The sequence below is a fragment of the Lipophrys pholis genome (genome assembly GCF_963383615.2).
Source record: "Lipophrys pholis genome assembly, chromosome: 23".
Lineage (NCBI taxonomy): Eukaryota > Metazoa > Chordata > Actinopteri > Blenniiformes > Blenniidae > Lipophrys > Lipophrys pholis.
In genome coordinates, this window is record NC_137645.1 from 1,697,439 (window position 1) to 1,712,305 (window position 14,867).

The 14,867-nt window shown below is 45.5% G+C and overlaps 3 protein-coding genes across 3 annotated transcripts; 2 read left to right on the top strand and 1 right to left on the bottom strand.

Moving 5' to 3' along the window:
• Positions 1-1,008: 1,008 nt before the first annotated feature.
• ccdc14 (coiled-coil domain containing 14) lies at positions 1,009-4,654 on the top strand. The gene is made up of 10 exons (XM_080493066.1): positions 1,009-1,151; positions 1,428-1,471; positions 1,582-1,654; positions 1,949-2,120; positions 2,215-2,694; positions 2,780-2,894; positions 2,995-3,047; positions 3,145-3,228; positions 3,296-3,377; positions 3,469-4,654. The coding sequence occupies exons 1-10, from the start codon at positions 1,128-1,130 to the stop codon at positions 3,818-3,820; spliced, it is 1,479 nt and encodes a 492-aa protein (XP_080349192.1). The 5' UTR covers positions 1,009-1,127; the 3' UTR covers positions 3,821-4,654.
• On the bottom strand, positions 4,453-10,585 carry LOC308127762 (ankyrin repeat domain-containing protein 10-like). Its single transcript, XM_080493067.1, has 6 exons — positions 10,269-10,585; positions 9,421-9,573; positions 8,968-9,059; positions 6,347-6,567; positions 6,196-6,267; positions 4,453-6,082 (listed from the first exon to the last, which is right to left on the bottom strand). The coding sequence occupies exons 1-6, from the start codon at positions 10,464-10,466 to the stop codon at positions 5,760-5,762; spliced, it is 1,059 nt and encodes a 352-aa protein (XP_080349193.1). The 5' UTR covers positions 10,467-10,585; the 3' UTR covers positions 4,453-5,759.
• Positions 10,586-11,912: 1,327 nt separating this feature from the next.
• Positions 11,913-14,513, top strand: hsf2bp (heat shock transcription factor 2 binding protein; the record flags this gene model as incomplete). Its single annotated transcript, XM_080492699.1, has 9 exons — positions 11,913-11,963; positions 12,503-12,638; positions 12,710-12,792; positions 12,935-13,084; positions 13,366-13,510; positions 13,620-13,737; positions 13,926-14,029; positions 14,108-14,298; positions 14,505-14,513. 9 exons carry the CDS (start codon positions 11,913-11,915, stop codon positions 14,511-14,513), a joined length of 987 nt encoding a protein of 328 aa, XP_080348825.1.
• Positions 14,514-14,867: the final 354 nt, after the last annotated feature.

Genomic DNA, 14,867 nt, shown 5'->3' on the forward strand with positions numbered 1-14,867 from the left:
GTCAACTCGTACGCAACCCGTTTCACTGATGGTGTCATATGTATGTGTTAATCAGTGAATAGCACAAGCTGCAGTTTCAGACACAATGAGTAAAAAAATGTAGTAAACTGCGAATATCAACAGGTTATATGGGATGTCTGGTGTGTGTAGAGTTGAATTAAATCTATTCTATGAACAGAAACTATAATATGAAGACATTGATGTGTACAAAGAGGATGTCCCTCTGTTTTGGTGTGTGTAAGAGGAAGAACTAAATCTAAATGAATAATCAAGCTTTTTAGTGCCATGAAATTAATTCATCTTTATACTTATTAATATGCCATATACCTGTCTTTGCTTAAGAGCGTAAACCAAAGTATTTCAGCATGAAAGCAGGTATTTTCAATGTGTTTTTCGGGGAGTTATAACGCTTGAGGTTGAGGGGGCACATGGCCCCCTTTCTTGTGACGTCACTAATCATTGATAATTCAGCCAATCCGGTCTTCGGTACGGCACAGCAACATTTGCATACTACGTGGACCCAGCGCACCGACAGATGCAGTGATTCGTCCCCATCCTGTATTTCCCGTGTTGGGGATCTTCAAATGATAAACGAGAGTAACTACACCTGCATTGTAATTGTGAGTTTCTCCACTGTCCTCAAATGAACATGTCCACGTACAAACAAGTAGTATTGGTCAGCTAAAGTAGAAGATGGGGAGTTAGATATAATCAGTATGTCTTACTTTAATTGACCAGCAGGGGTCAGTAGTATAACGGCTCATATTCACTTTAATACAGACATTTAAAGATTTAAGTAGAAACCTAAACGGCCACTTCCGGGATCGTCATGGTTGACGACCTGCCTTTTACGTCTCGAATCTGTACACGTATGTATAATTCTGCATGTGTACTTCTGTATATCAATGTCGCAGTATCTATTTGTAAGTGTCTACGATTCTACATTCATAACTCTATGACTTCCTCTCCTCTAATGAGCGGGCCCGTTTTGAGAGAAGCAATCTGATTGGTCGGTTTCAAACTGGTTTCCGCCTGGAAGTTTTGCGGTGTTTAGAAACTTTTTGAGACTAAAATCCATAAAACACCCAGTTTGTCCTGCAGACTGACTCTTCTTTCTGCTCCACACGATGAAGGGAAACGTGAAACGGAAGGTAAGACGATGTGATGACGACACACGTTCACTTCCTCTCAGCTCAGGTGTGTGTGTGTCACAGCAGTTTTCTGTAATACTGTTATTCATTAATACGTTGATAATTCCACAGAAATCCTCCTACTGGAAACTATTGTGTAAAGTCAGTGTTTCGCTGCTGTAGCAAAGGTGTCCTTTACATCTGGGGTCATTCAACATGCAGCCTGCGGCCCTGCAGAGGGTCCAATACATGCAGTTGTTGTTGTTGTTGTTAACAACTGTTGTCTGTGACTTTCAGGTGGTGACATCAGGGAGGCTGAGCGGAGCAGTCAGAGCCAGCCGGTGAGTCCTGCACAGTTCCTCCAATCTAACTCCTCCAATTACACTGTGACCCTCACACACTGTGTTGTGTGTTGTGTGTGTGTGTGTGTGTGTGTGTGTGTTCCTGTCAGAGGGTCTGTAAACCCTGGAGTGGTCCGTCCTGAGCCTGCCTACTCTCTGTACTCCACAGACTCAGAAAACCAGGTAATGAAGGAAGATTTCAAGGTTTTTTTTTGTCCAGGGTGCTGTTCTCTCATTCTCCATATTTAGATTCTTTTTCTTTTTATTCTGTCCATCATTGTCATCGTTTTTGCGTTTCTTTCACACCATTTCTATTTTATTGCTCTTATTGTTGTCTGTCGTTCCCGTGGACATATTTTCCTGTGAATGTCCTCGTCCTTCCTCTGTGTTCCAGTGGGTCCTCGGTGTTGTCTTTGTTCTGGATGATTCTGGTTCTTTGGAGACGTCTCAGCTTTGTCTTGACCTCCTTCCCGTCAGGTGTCCACTCTCCATCAGGGTCTGGATCGCTGTGCTGCTTTACTGAGCGACCTGCTGCAGGCTGAGCATGCAGGCAAATCACCTGTCCTGACTGTGAAGGCTGAAGCCAAACCTGCTGCACCTCCCACCTCGCAGGTGAAGAAAGTCCTGAGGAAACTCCCCACACACACAGGTGGGTGTGCGTCCATGTGGATATTTACCTGTCACAATCACATCGGTTGCTATGGTGATTCCATTTATTCTGAGCGCGTCGTCTTGTCCTGCAGGTCAGCAGAGAGCCGCTAACAACACCAGAGCTCGTTCACACTCCGTTCCAGCAGCAGCAGTGAAGCTGCAGCCCCTCCACATAGGACCACCGCCCCCCCACAGGAGGCCGCCTGCCCCCCACAGAGGACCACCGCCCCCCCACAGAGGACCACCGCCCTCTCACAGAGAACCACTGGCCCCCCACACGAGACCACATGTCCTCCACAGCGGACCGCCAGTTCCCCCCTCGGCCCCTCCACCACACAGCTCCGTGTTGCTGTCCGTGCACCAGTCGTCCTCCGACCACAGGTGTGTTCCTGAGGCGTCGCCCACACCCCAACTTCATCAGGAGGAAGAGGAGGAGGATTTAGTTCCTGTGAGAGACTCGGACTGCGTGATGAAGAGGGATGGCGTGATGTTGAAAGACGGCGTGATGACGGACAGAAGGGAAACGCTGCAGAATCTGCTGAGTGAGCTCAAAGCTCTGATCACTGGACACGGTGAGAAAACCTCTTCTCTTCTATCCTCTTCACTTACTGCTGGGACTCAGCTCCTGTGTGTGTGTGTGTGTGTGTGTGTGCGCAGGCAGTGTAGCTGAGATGCTGCTCAGCCGTCTTGAGCTCGTCATGTCCTCCAGTCTGCAGACCAACGACACACCGGACCTGCTGTCCCTGCAGAGTGAGAATGCTCAGCTCCGCAGGTATCTCTCACACACAGACACACACACACACACACACACACACACACCCCTCTTCCTCTTCCTCCTTTCCCTCCAGTGCCCACAGCTTTGTGTGTTTCAGGCGTGTGCGGACTCTGAACCAGCAGCTGCAGCAGAGGGAAGAAGCAGAGAAGCGTCAGTAAACGTCAATATTCCAGATTCTTTCTTTAGTTTATCTGCTGAGTGGTCAGCTGATCAAACCATCGTTGTCCCGGACTGTGGCGTGTCACAGGTCCGGCGCTGCAGGTGGACGACCTGGCAGAACTACAGCGAGCGCTGGAGGACAGAGAGGAGGAGAACGCCCGGCTGCAGACAGGTGAGCCTTGCACTGTGAGTTGACTCCGCCTGCTTGCTGGCGGCGCCCTGACCCACATGATGTGCAGACTTGGAGGAGGCCAGGAGGAGGCTGCAGGACGGAGAGCAGCAGAGGAGCCGGTTGGAGGAGGAGCTTATGAACCTCAACAGGTGAGAGAGAACCTGAAGTGGTGAGCTCTGCGGTTGAACCTGCAGCAGGATTAGAGTCTTGTAAAACCTGCTCCTGTGGTCTGTGTTGAAGACTCCTGCAGGTCGGCCGCTTCTCGGGTGGTGCCGCCGTTACCGACACTAAACAGAGCGGGCAAGACTCCTCAGCGCCTCCTGCTGACCGCATCGCCCACTACCTGGAGTCTCTGAGCCTGTCAGAGCCGCTCCCCCGACCGGAGCCCTCGTCTCAGAGACTGGGCCCACACCTGGACCCGTCCCGCAGTTCTTCTGAGCCGGAGCCACCAGAACCCCCCCACAGCGTGTCGGCGTGGTCCGAGTCCAGCTTCAACACCAGAGACGAGGCTGCGTTCCGGGACGGGCTGGCGGCTCTGGACGCCAGCATCGCGAGCCTGCAGAGGAGCATTCAGCTGGACCTGAGGAGGTGACGTCTGCTCCCCGACTCACTTCTGTTTTAATGCATTTATAATAAAGCTTTTTATTCTACTCTTCTCACCTGGTCGTCATGGAAACCTGGTGGAAGTGGCTCATCACTGAGTCCACTTCATAGTCCATCTGCACAATCTGCTCTTTGGTCCTGATCTTTCATCTTTTGTCTCGACACATCAAGATTTGTACTTTTCTTAAAATTCTGATTTAAGTCAAACTCCTGACTTTAATCTCAAACGTTTGACTTTATGTCCGAATTCTGAGATTAACGTCACAATTGAGACTTTCCTTGGACTTAACAACTTTTTACTTTTCTTGAACCTTTGATTCAGTGATTTATTTTTTTTTATTAATAGAAACAGTTTAACGAAATTAGCATTTCAACTTAATTCTTCCACTTTTTTATTGACAATTTAGTAAATTTCACATGGGATTAAATGTCCTTCCGTTTTCATGAATTCAGAGAACATAGAACATGTTTGTGTCAGAATATCAGCAGTGTTAGTTTATTGTGATATATTAGATGTGATTTTTATCAGATAATATAAAGGATTAAATAAAGGGAAAAATGTGAGTGACGGATGAAGAAATTCTCGGAACAAATAAAGACCGGACACAGTTTTCTTTTCTTATGAAAATGCAAAACCAGTTTAATAGAAAGTGAGACGGTAGAAAAGTGTCCGTCAGACGGCAGCGGTGTTGGTGAAAGGCAGTTTTTGGCAAACATTCCCACACGGCTGCTGTAGTGTTCAGAAAACGAGAGTCGGTACAAAAAAAAAAAGAAGCTTATAAAACAGTTTGAGTTCCCTTTGGTAGAAGAAGGAGGTAACGGCCCTCCATCGTGCACATCAGCTGAGCACCGTTTTCACTAACGTGTCCAAATACTGTCAAAGATTCAGCTCAGAAGTGCAATTACACCGTCATAAAAGTTGAGGATTTTGAGCACTGAGGCAGCAGCCTTGTAATACCACTCCGTACAACAAGGTGGTGCAGTGAGTCGAACAGCAAAAGTACGATTTGAGTTTGGACACGTGACTCACTACTGCCACCGACTGCATGACGGTGGCATTACCTAGAAGAGTGGCCAGTCATTTTTATGATAGTCTTAGCCGTCTCCATGGTAACGGAAACACATTTTAGGCTATAAGCCCCGCCCCCTCTCCGTATTGGCCAAAATAAACTATACTGAGGTCAAATAAGAGATTTTCTTAACTCAGAAGTCGAAATCAGGGGTGTCAAAAATATGGCCCCAGGCCCACTAGAGGGTCCAGTCGAGCCTGTCGAATGGCCCTTCATTACGTTAAAATGATAAATTATACAAATTTAATTCTGGGAATAACAACTTTTAGAAAGATTAGTGGACATACAACAACACTTAAGACCTGCCGCTCTTATAATAATACTAGCAAAGTAGCATTAGCATCGAAGCTAAACTGGCACATGCACTCTCAGGGCTGCTGAAATTTTGTAAACCGTGTTCAAGTTTTTTTGTTTTTTTTAATTATATGGAAGTAAATGTACTATTTTGTAATATATTTGTCCCTTTTCACACAAAAACAAAAAGACGAACGCAGAACTCTTTTAAAGAAGAGGGAGATGCTAGCTTATAGTTTCATCCTACCTAACTTCTGTAACCGTAACAAAACAAACTGGAGAAAAGAAAAACTACGACGACACAGAATAATCTGCCGCAAACCTACAACAGATCCAAAAAAGATGGGACGGTTTTTTTAGGGCTCACCTAGCCTTGGAGCATTAGCATACGGATAATTTAGGCTAAAGTTTATTTTCTTTGCTGATGACGGATGGAATTTTTGGAGAAACAAACTTTCACACATTCTAACATTCCTGTCGTACAAATACATGGAGTTGTTGGTGCTAACGCGACAATGGGACGTCTTTGCTGTCCGACGTTCCCCCGCCCTGTGGGCATGGTTCTTACGAGCCGTGGTACAGGTGGGGGTTCCCGGCCGCGGCCTGCGCCGTGGTCCTGACGTGGCCGTGCTCCTTGCGGCCGCCGTCGCTCAGCTCCTCCGCCGTGTCGCCGAAGCCGTGGAAGTGTCCGTAGTGCAGGAAGTCGCCGCAGTCCTCCCCCGTCAGCCCCCACCAGCTCGGGCGGTGGGACACGCAGCTGCTGGGGCTGCCGCCCAGGTGCAGCGAGCCACACATGTCGGCAGCGGTGCGGCGAGCCAGGGGCGCCGGCGCCACCTGCTGGCGGTTTGGAGGTGGAGGTGGGACTGGCAGCGTAGGAAGATGTCGCTCTGCAACAAAGGTACTGTTTTAGTTTTGACATTCTGTTTTTAATCTCAACATTCAGTCTTCAGTCTTAACATCCAGTGTTCTTAAAGAAGTGGTATGAATGTCCGGTCCAGACCTGCCAGGGGTTCCTCCACGTTCATGCTCTCCTCGTTCATGTTCTCCTCATTCATGTTCTCCACCTCGTCGCCTGCAGAGAATGAAACTCATGTTAAACTTGTCTGTCCAGGTGTGTGTGAGGCGTCCTCACCTGCGTGCACGCTTCTTACCGTCGGCTCTGCGGGGCTTCTTCATGAGACCCGCGTCCTCGGCGGTCCGCTGCCTCTTCCTGCCGAGCGCCTCCTCGCCATAGGGGGCGCCGTTGCCATTGTGGTGCAGCCCGGAGAGCTGCAGCAGGTTCTTGTGGGCGTTGGAGATGAAGCAGAAGCAGTCGTGGAAGCCGTGACCGTGAGCCAGGTCTGCAGCCGTCTGCCCACGGGCGTTCTTTAAACTGAACCAGAGCAGGAAGACAGACTGAGTGCTGCCCCCTGCTGGACGCTGCCAACAGTCTGCACTCACAGTTCACTAATTCTGAGTCAAAAGTTAGAAAATATTGAAAACTTCATTCAATTCTACAGCAGCATGTCAGAACACAATAAGAAAAACATGCCCCTCATAATTTGTTTTATAAACATTAAAATCTTTACTGTCAGAATGTTTTAATTAACTAACTGGTTTAGTTAAGATGTTATAAAATGCTGATTATTATTCTCGAATTTCTCAACTTTTATTAATTTTTTCTTTTTCTTGATTTAAATTGTGTCCAACTTTAAGCTCAGTATTTCACCTTCTTTTCAACACTTTCAAATGATCTGAACACGTTGACTCTGTGAAGCAGGACAATCCTGAACAGATCCAACCTGGATGTCTCAATATGCTTCCGTTTTTAACTAGAATCTTTTTAAAAGTTTCAATCTGCTTCAAAACAATACACAATACTTTTAACAACATTTTATGAAGCTACGGTTTGTTGTGGAGTCCCTCAGGGTTCTGTTCTCGGGCCTCTTGAATTCCCATACGTTCTTTATGTTTAAGCCGAATCACTTTTCTTGGACCTTCTACTTCGTTTTATACTCAAACATCATCTTATGTTGTAGTTCTGAAGTTCCAAACAACAGTTGTTTAAGTAGATCATTCATATTTTACGGTTTTAGTTTGCTTTTTTCTTTTCGAACTATTGCTCATGGTTTAAAGAATGTAAGAATGTTGGCTATTTCATCCACTTTTAGTGACATTTGCCTATTTTTTTTTTTTAAAGATGGAAACTTTTTTAGGCATTTTGACTTTGAGACAATTTGGATGTTTTTTTCCCCTCCATGTTGAATTGTTTCTCGCAATTTTTGCATTTTGTCAAGAATTTTTTTACATCAGTGATGAACTATAACAGTATGATGATTTTGTGGGAACATGTTGAAGTAAACTTATTAATATATATATCAATGCAATTTAATTTCTATATTGGTTCAATTTGATACCAAATGCTTTGAATTATTGCATCTGGAATAAATGTTTCAATTGGCGTTTGAGAATGTCTTGTTAATATACACCATTAGATTACAGACAAACTCTTGAGGTTCTGACATGCTGTTGTACAGAAGAGCTGATAGTATAACTGAATAATGATACTGAAACATCCTAGGTTCTATCTATATGTAGTAGAAGAGGAGGTAAACATGCAGGCCTAGACATGGCTATCATGATCAGAGCTTTGTAAGGATTGAAACCAATCGCTGCAGGAAATACCTGGACAGAAACTGGAGGAAGCGATAGTGAACACTCATTGCCACAGATGCAGCGTGTGGCAGATTCTGCAGTGCCTATTTGGATTGCTCCCTCTTTTCTGGGATTACTCGAGAAAATCATGTTCAAAAGCCCTGGCTGCAAAACACGAGAATGTGCAGTGTTTGTCTCTGCCAGCACAGTTTGAACATCAAGCTCAGGGTCAGCCACCAATCCTGAGCTCAAGCAGTCACAATCAAACAACAGGCGCACTGCGGCTGACTGTCAAAACCTGAAAAGCTCATGAGGCGTCTTCACCGAGTTCCTCCTCCGGTTCAATTCACAATGAGCAGCAACCAAAGTTCTAACAGAATCAATTTAAAACTCCTTTTAGAGGAATTTAAAATAAAAGTAAGTTCCTGTGTTGATGCTACTGTCGAGGCGACAATCGGAATTCAAACACAGAACATTACTTCAGATTTAGATTTTTGTATTTGACTTTAGTGCCTTTTGTGACACATGAGCTTTTCTGCTTTTGAAACACCTGAAGAACACACAGATATACACACACTTTATACATGATTGTTTACTTCATTATACACATTACAGTTAAAGTTTAATTCATTTTGTAAACTGAAAATCTGGTGTGAAATTAAAAAGGAAATAAAAAAAAAACTGAAGCGTCTTTATGATGTAAAAATGTCGAAATACTTTTTCTAAAAGCTGAAAATCTGAGTTATTCTTAAATCAGATGAACGTGTGGTGCTTTCCCTCAGATAGACAGAGAGAAGAAGGCTGGCTGTTACTGAGTGGGAAATGACGGAATACATTTGAATAGGAATTTTCACCTTTAAAGGCAGAAAATGTGAGATTAGGATCCTTTTTGTGAGTTTTGTGAGCAGTGGTCTCTGTTGTAAAACTGTTTCTGTTGGAATTAGAACCAACTACATGTAAACTTGGCTGAAAGATCAACGAGAAATTAGAAACACGTTTCTCCATGGATACAGTTTGTGTGTACTGCTCGCGGCTAAAAACCTGCCGTGACTTGTGTGTAATCATGCAGCAGTTGCTGTGGTACACACACCCACACAAATACACACACAAACACACACACCCTGTGCATGTTACTCACTGTGGTTTGGCGCCGGCTATCAGCAGCACCTGGATACACTCCAGACTGCCGCAGCGAGCTGCTTTGTGAATGGGAGCCTCACCTACCAAATCCTGCAAACCATTCAATTCAACTTTATTCATATGCAAACATTTCTAGGTGCTTTTTACAGAGTGAAACCCAACAATTCAGTATTACATATTCCATTCAGATTATTTATTACCAAATTATGGGGATTATTACACAATGAAGTGAAAGTTTATGATGTTTAATATATAGTGTGGTGGGACAATTTAATATTTAAGATTAAGATAACACACACACAGATTGGTCTTACCTATTTTAGCCATTCAACCCTTTTAGATCTTTCAACATAATGTGTAAGGTCAAAAGGCCAATCATGTTTTGTGGCTGCTGTTTGAAGTGGTGATCACGTCTCTTTGGGTGAGCTCTGGTTTTGGGCTCCACACTGACCTGATGATTGACGTCGGCCCCGGCCTGAGCCAGCCACACCACGCAGTGTGTGTGTCCCCCAAACGCTGCGCTGTGTGTTGGGGTCTGATGGAAGCGGCTGGTCACTGAGTTCACCTCACACCCCATCTGCACTAGACGGACTACACAGTCCAGCTGCGGGCACACACACACACACACACACACACACACACACACACACACACACACACACACACACACACACACACACACACACACACACACACACACACACACACACACACACACACACACACACACACACACACACATAAACTTATTAGCAGCAAGAATGAAGACATCATCACTATCTATCACTATCAAAATGAAGTAAGCCACATTGTGATTGTTTCCCAGGTCATAACGACATGTCTGCTGTTTGTGACAACCCAAACCAGGTGAATATAAATTGTAAGATCAGTGAGCGATGATTATTTTAACTGCGCCAAGACCTCCTTCAATAGAACTGAATGTACTTTAGGATCCTCATCCAATATGGCGGCCCTATCTGGAACGTTAGTAACATTTTTCCTTCCTGGTTTTGCGACACTGTTTTGGCGCCCGGGCGGTGATTGGCTCCGCAAGAGCCAATCCGCAAACACGAAGCCAGTCTATGGTTTTAATTATTTAATTTATTGATTCAATACTAAAAACTTTATTTGGCATGACAATCGTTTGAGAACAGCATCCCGTAATAAAACATTTACCACGATACAAAAACTTAATCTAAAGTGACTTATTCTCGCCTTTTTCGGGTTAAAGCAGATTATAAGAGTGATTAACGGAGCTGGGGTGGGACATTAGCCGTGAAACGCGGTGTAGGTCCGTACCTGTCCGTGGTGGGCTGCCCAGTGGATGGGGCTCCATCCGTAACACGGGTCCTCCGCGGTGAGATGCGTCGGGTTTGACAGCTCCTCCAGTACCGACACCAGAGCGCGGACGTCCCCGTCCCGACAGGCGCGGTGGACCGGGAACCGGAGGATGAAGCCCTCATCCCCGGACAGAACGGCCTCCAGCCCCGCAGACATCAGCGCGCTTTCCGGGGTCTCTCTCCTGGAGGATCCCGGTCCCGGAGCAGGTACGATCCGGGGTTCAAACACAAAGGGAGAGAGGATCAGACTGTGCCCGCTTGGGGGGACACAACACCCGGACTGGAGCCGAAGAGGAATACCCGGACTTGGAGGGACACAAAACGAGGACTGGATTCCCATAGGAAGACCCGGAGCCGGAGAGACGCCACCTACAGGCCGGAGGAAGGCTACCCCGGGGCAATATTCTATTCTATTCTATTCCTTTCCATTCTATTCTATTCATTTCTATTAAATTCTATTTTTCCTTTTGAAAATGCTTCCTTTGCATTTGTCAGTCGTATATCTTTTCTATGCTGTATATACTCACGTTTGTTTTTATTGTAAATTCGTATGATTTTGTCTTTGTCTTGTTGATAATTCACCACACGTTATTGTAAAAATATTTACTATTTGTAATAGTAAATATTTAAGCCAAAGCTTAGGCTTCATCCTATTTATTTTTGTTGTTGTATTGAATAATTTCATTTGTTGTGATTATTATTATTATTATCATTATTTTGGTCTATCAAGCGATCGTCATACGTCATCACGCCATTTTGGGTTTCCAATCGCACACGTCACGTGGTGTTAGCAAAGAGTTGCTATCGGTAAGTGCCGATAGAATTATTCATTTTTGTCATAAATACTCATCTAATGTCGTTTTTTAAAAACTAAAATATAACATGTGTTGCTTAAAAATGTCAGTGAATATTATTGACTATTTATTCATGACTTACTCATTACGAAACATCCAGATAAACACTTCACTCATAGAATCTGTAACGGCATGTACAGTTAATGAACTTTTACCCCAAATGTAAAATTCAGCTATACAACAAAATAATAAATGTCTCTAACCAAATACACACATTTATTTATCCAACATGCTTCATTATGAATTAAACAATCTATTTTCCACTATAAATGGTAGAAAAGTAAGTTTTAATAATAATAAAACAATAGTAATGAAGAAAGTATGAAACATTATTGTAAATGACTTCTGTTTAATCCTGTTTAAACAAAATATCTAACTTTAAAAAATATGACCTATAACTACTCAAATTCAACTGAATTTCACTGAAAACACTCAACATATGTGTCTAATACGTCCTATTTTGTGTAATTTCTCTGTCAAATTCTGTATTTAAAACATTAACTTAGAGCTCAGAAGTGTGTCAGATGTGACACCCGACATCCACTGAGAAATCACTCATACATGAGCATATTTCAGATATGATTGTTTATAACCTTTAGTATACCTTCACGACCAATTCAGTTTTTCAGTCTGAGTGCATCAATTTGAGAATTTTATTCAAATAAATAAATGTTGAAGCTGCTGTACTGTACTGTACTGTGAAGGATGTTTTCTACCATGTGGCAGGAGTCCGGAGCAGACGTAACAACATGTCGGCCTCACTGAGAGAGAAAAGTCTGCTGCTGTGTCCTGGAGGAAAGGTGACACATGAAACATGCTGCTGTCAGCAGAAAAACACGGCTGCTTTCCTCACCTGTGCGTCTATAAGTGAATTGAGCATCATTAACTGTTTTTAATGCTGCTTTTATCTTTTATCTCTGCTTACACACTCTTAAATGAAGCAAAGGCTCAGTAATTTGTCAAATAAAATGATCACACGCTAAAATGTCATCAAAACAACACAAAGCCAAAAAGAAAAAGAGCTAAAATAGTTATCCAGATGTCCTGAAACCACTTCATGCAGTTTATAACCAGTTCAGAAGCTCATTGTGCTGATTTGATCCAGATGTGTGTGGGGAGGCAAGTTCACCTGGACAGGTGAGCAGACCATCACAGGAGGAGCACTCTTATGACCAGCCTCTGAAGCTTTGCTGTGTGTGTGTGTGTGTGTGTGTGTGTGTGTGTGTGTGTGTGTGTGTGTGTGTGTGTGTGTGTGTGTGTGTGTGTGTGTGTGTGTGTGTGTGTGTGTGTGTGTGTGTGTGTGTGTGTGTGTGTGCGTGCGTGTGTGTCTGTGTTCCAGGAGGACTTTGTCCGGGTGAGGAGGAGAGATCTGGAGAGGTTGAGCACAGAGGTGATGCAGCTCAGAGAGTTTCTGCCCAGAGTGGTGAACAAGGAGCTGATGGAGCAGCTGCACAGAGCTCAGAGCACTCACACAGGTACGATCACACTGAACACCACCTGGCAGGTGATGATGATGATGATGATGATGATGATGGTGTGTGTTCAGTGCAGGAGAAGCTGCAACAGGAGTGTGTTCACCTGCAGTCCCGCCTGGACGCTCAGCAGACGCAGTGTCAGAGGGAGAGAGAGGTGACAGACTTTCAGCCGGTAGAGGGCGTGCCGGATCAGACCTGGACACTGTGTGTGTGTGTGTGTGTGTGTGTGTGTGTGTGTGTGTGTGTGTGTGTGTGTGTGTGTGTGTGTGTGTGTGTGTGTGTGTGTGTGTGTGCAGGAGAAGCTGCTGCTGCGGGAGCAGCTGTGGCAGAGCGGCGTGGAGCTGCAGCAGCAGGCAAATTTCTGCTCCACTCTGGGATCAGCAGCCTGCGGTCTGCTGTGGAGCTGCTCGGGTCAGGAGGACACGGTCACTCTGTGGCTGGCCGACGTGAGTCGTCCTCACAAACTGTTTTAATGGATGTTTGGATTAGATCAACGTTCACTGCCCTCTGCTAGAAGCATTAACAGACACAGTATATATATACGATAACATGATACTTCACCTTCAGAGGCTGACAGCAAAAACCTCTGTCAAGACTTAAAGACAATTATTAAGTCCAGATTTTGTGCCCACACTCATTAAAATATCTTGTTTTTTTGTGTTTGTCTGCCCTCTAATGGAGTAAACATGTCAAGTGTACTTCTGTGTGTGTGTGTGTTTGTGTGCAGGGGAAGCTGCCCTCCTTCCTCACGGTGGCCGCTCAGACTCTGGAGAGCTTCGTCCACTCTCTGGACGAGGAGACGAAGACTCAGATGGAGGACGCGAGCTCCCAGGAGCACCAGTTTGTGTTGGCTCTGGCGGGGAGCGTCACCAGTGAGTAAAATTCACCCTTCATCTACCGACATGTGGCCCCTCAGCCCCTCTGGAGTGTCTTTTTATGGGTTCATTGCTCTGTGAGTCCTCTTTATTTCCCACCAATCAGACATAGCAGCAGTGACCTGTGGGCGGGACTTCCTGGCCAGCTCGGCACACATCCTTTTGGACACTTTGCTGAAACTTCTGGAGCTGATGAAGCCGAGAGTCTTCCCCAAACTCAAAGTGTATGTACAGCTCAGATGACGTGATGTCACATGTTATGACATAACACATTGTAGCTTCATGTAAAGTGAAGCCATCAAGTGCGTCCTCAGTGTGTGTGTTTTTGTAACTGGTGTGTAGAAACGGACTGGTGTCTGTTTGTGGACACTGGATGTCACAGTGTGTGTTGTGTTGGTGTGTTTCCCTGCAGGTTGATGCTCATGTGTCTCTACAATGTGAGCATCAGTGTTGCTGGACTGAAGTACATCAGTGAGAACCAGGCCCTGCTCCCGGTCATCTGGACCCTCCTGGAAGGTAACTGCTACGTGTGACTGCACGGTGCACCTTGGTCGCCTTCAGCTAGACCCATGCTGTGTGTGTTTCCCGGAGCAGACGGGCACTGGGAGGTGAGCCTTCACTCCCTGCGCCTCCTGCAGTCGCTCCTCCTGGACGAGGAGGTGGTCCTCCAGCTGGGCTTGGCGCTACTGGATCCGGACCTCCGAGCTCGGGTGGACCGCCTGACGTCCAGCGCTCAGCCCGGACTGAGACAGGCCGCCCAGCAGACCCTGGAGGACCTGCAGCAGGTAACCCGCCTGCACCCTGAGACCACGTTATGAAGTACACCTGCTCCAGGGTGCAAACACAACTCCTGACGCCCGGTTTCATCCAGTCACACTGAACCAACGTCTTTTCATGTTCAAGTTCAAGAGCAACGTTTTCACACTTTAGGATGTTGGAGTGCTCTCAGTGTTTCTGCTGTTACTATCTTAATACCTTCTGGTTCTCGCAGGTTCGATAACACAGTAAACACCATGTTTGTGCTTTCGGTGTTGCATTAATCTGCTGTACTTGTCTGAAAGTTGAATATTAGAGCGCCAAAACGCCCTCTGATGGGCTGAATGTGAGAACGTGGTGGGTTGAAGTCGCTCACAGAGTGAAGAATAAACTCAGGCGTTGTGTTAATTGTACAGCTTTATTGTGTGTTTCTTTAGTACGGACTGACGTGTCAGTCATGAGCAGGTTTCCACTGAACGAGGCCTACGCTACAGAACAGAGTCAGAACAGGAGAGGAGAGGCTCAGAGTCAGCAGCCGCGCCTCACTCTCCACACCGGCTGCTTTCTGCTACTCCAAACAATCATACTAACCGAGTGT

Bases quoted from the DNA above. Each gene is read 5' to 3' on its own strand.
- LOC308127762 (XM_080493067.1), bottom strand. From the start codon at position 10,466: ATGTCTGCGGGGCTGGAGGCCGTTCTGTCCGGGGATGAGGGCTTCATC. The intron at 9,060-9,420 runs GTCAGTGTGGAG...AATGGTTTGCAG, and splicing joins GGGCCGACGTCAATCATCAG to GATTTGGTAGGTGAGGCTCC. The intron at 6,083-6,195 runs GTCTGGACCGGA...CCTTTGTTGCAG, and splicing joins CGTGGAGGAACCCCTGGCAG to AGCGACATCTTCCTACGCTG.
- ccdc14 (XM_080493066.1), top strand. From the start codon at position 1,128: ATGAAGGGAAACGTGAAACGGAAG. The intron at 2,895-2,994 runs GTATCTCTCACA...TGTGTGTTTCAG, and splicing joins GAGAATGCTCAGCTCCGCAG to GCGTGTGCGGACTCTGAACC. The intron at 3,229-3,295 runs GTGAGCCTTGCA...CATGATGTGCAG, and splicing joins GAACGCCCGGCTGCAGACAG to ACTTGGAGGAGGCCAGGAGG.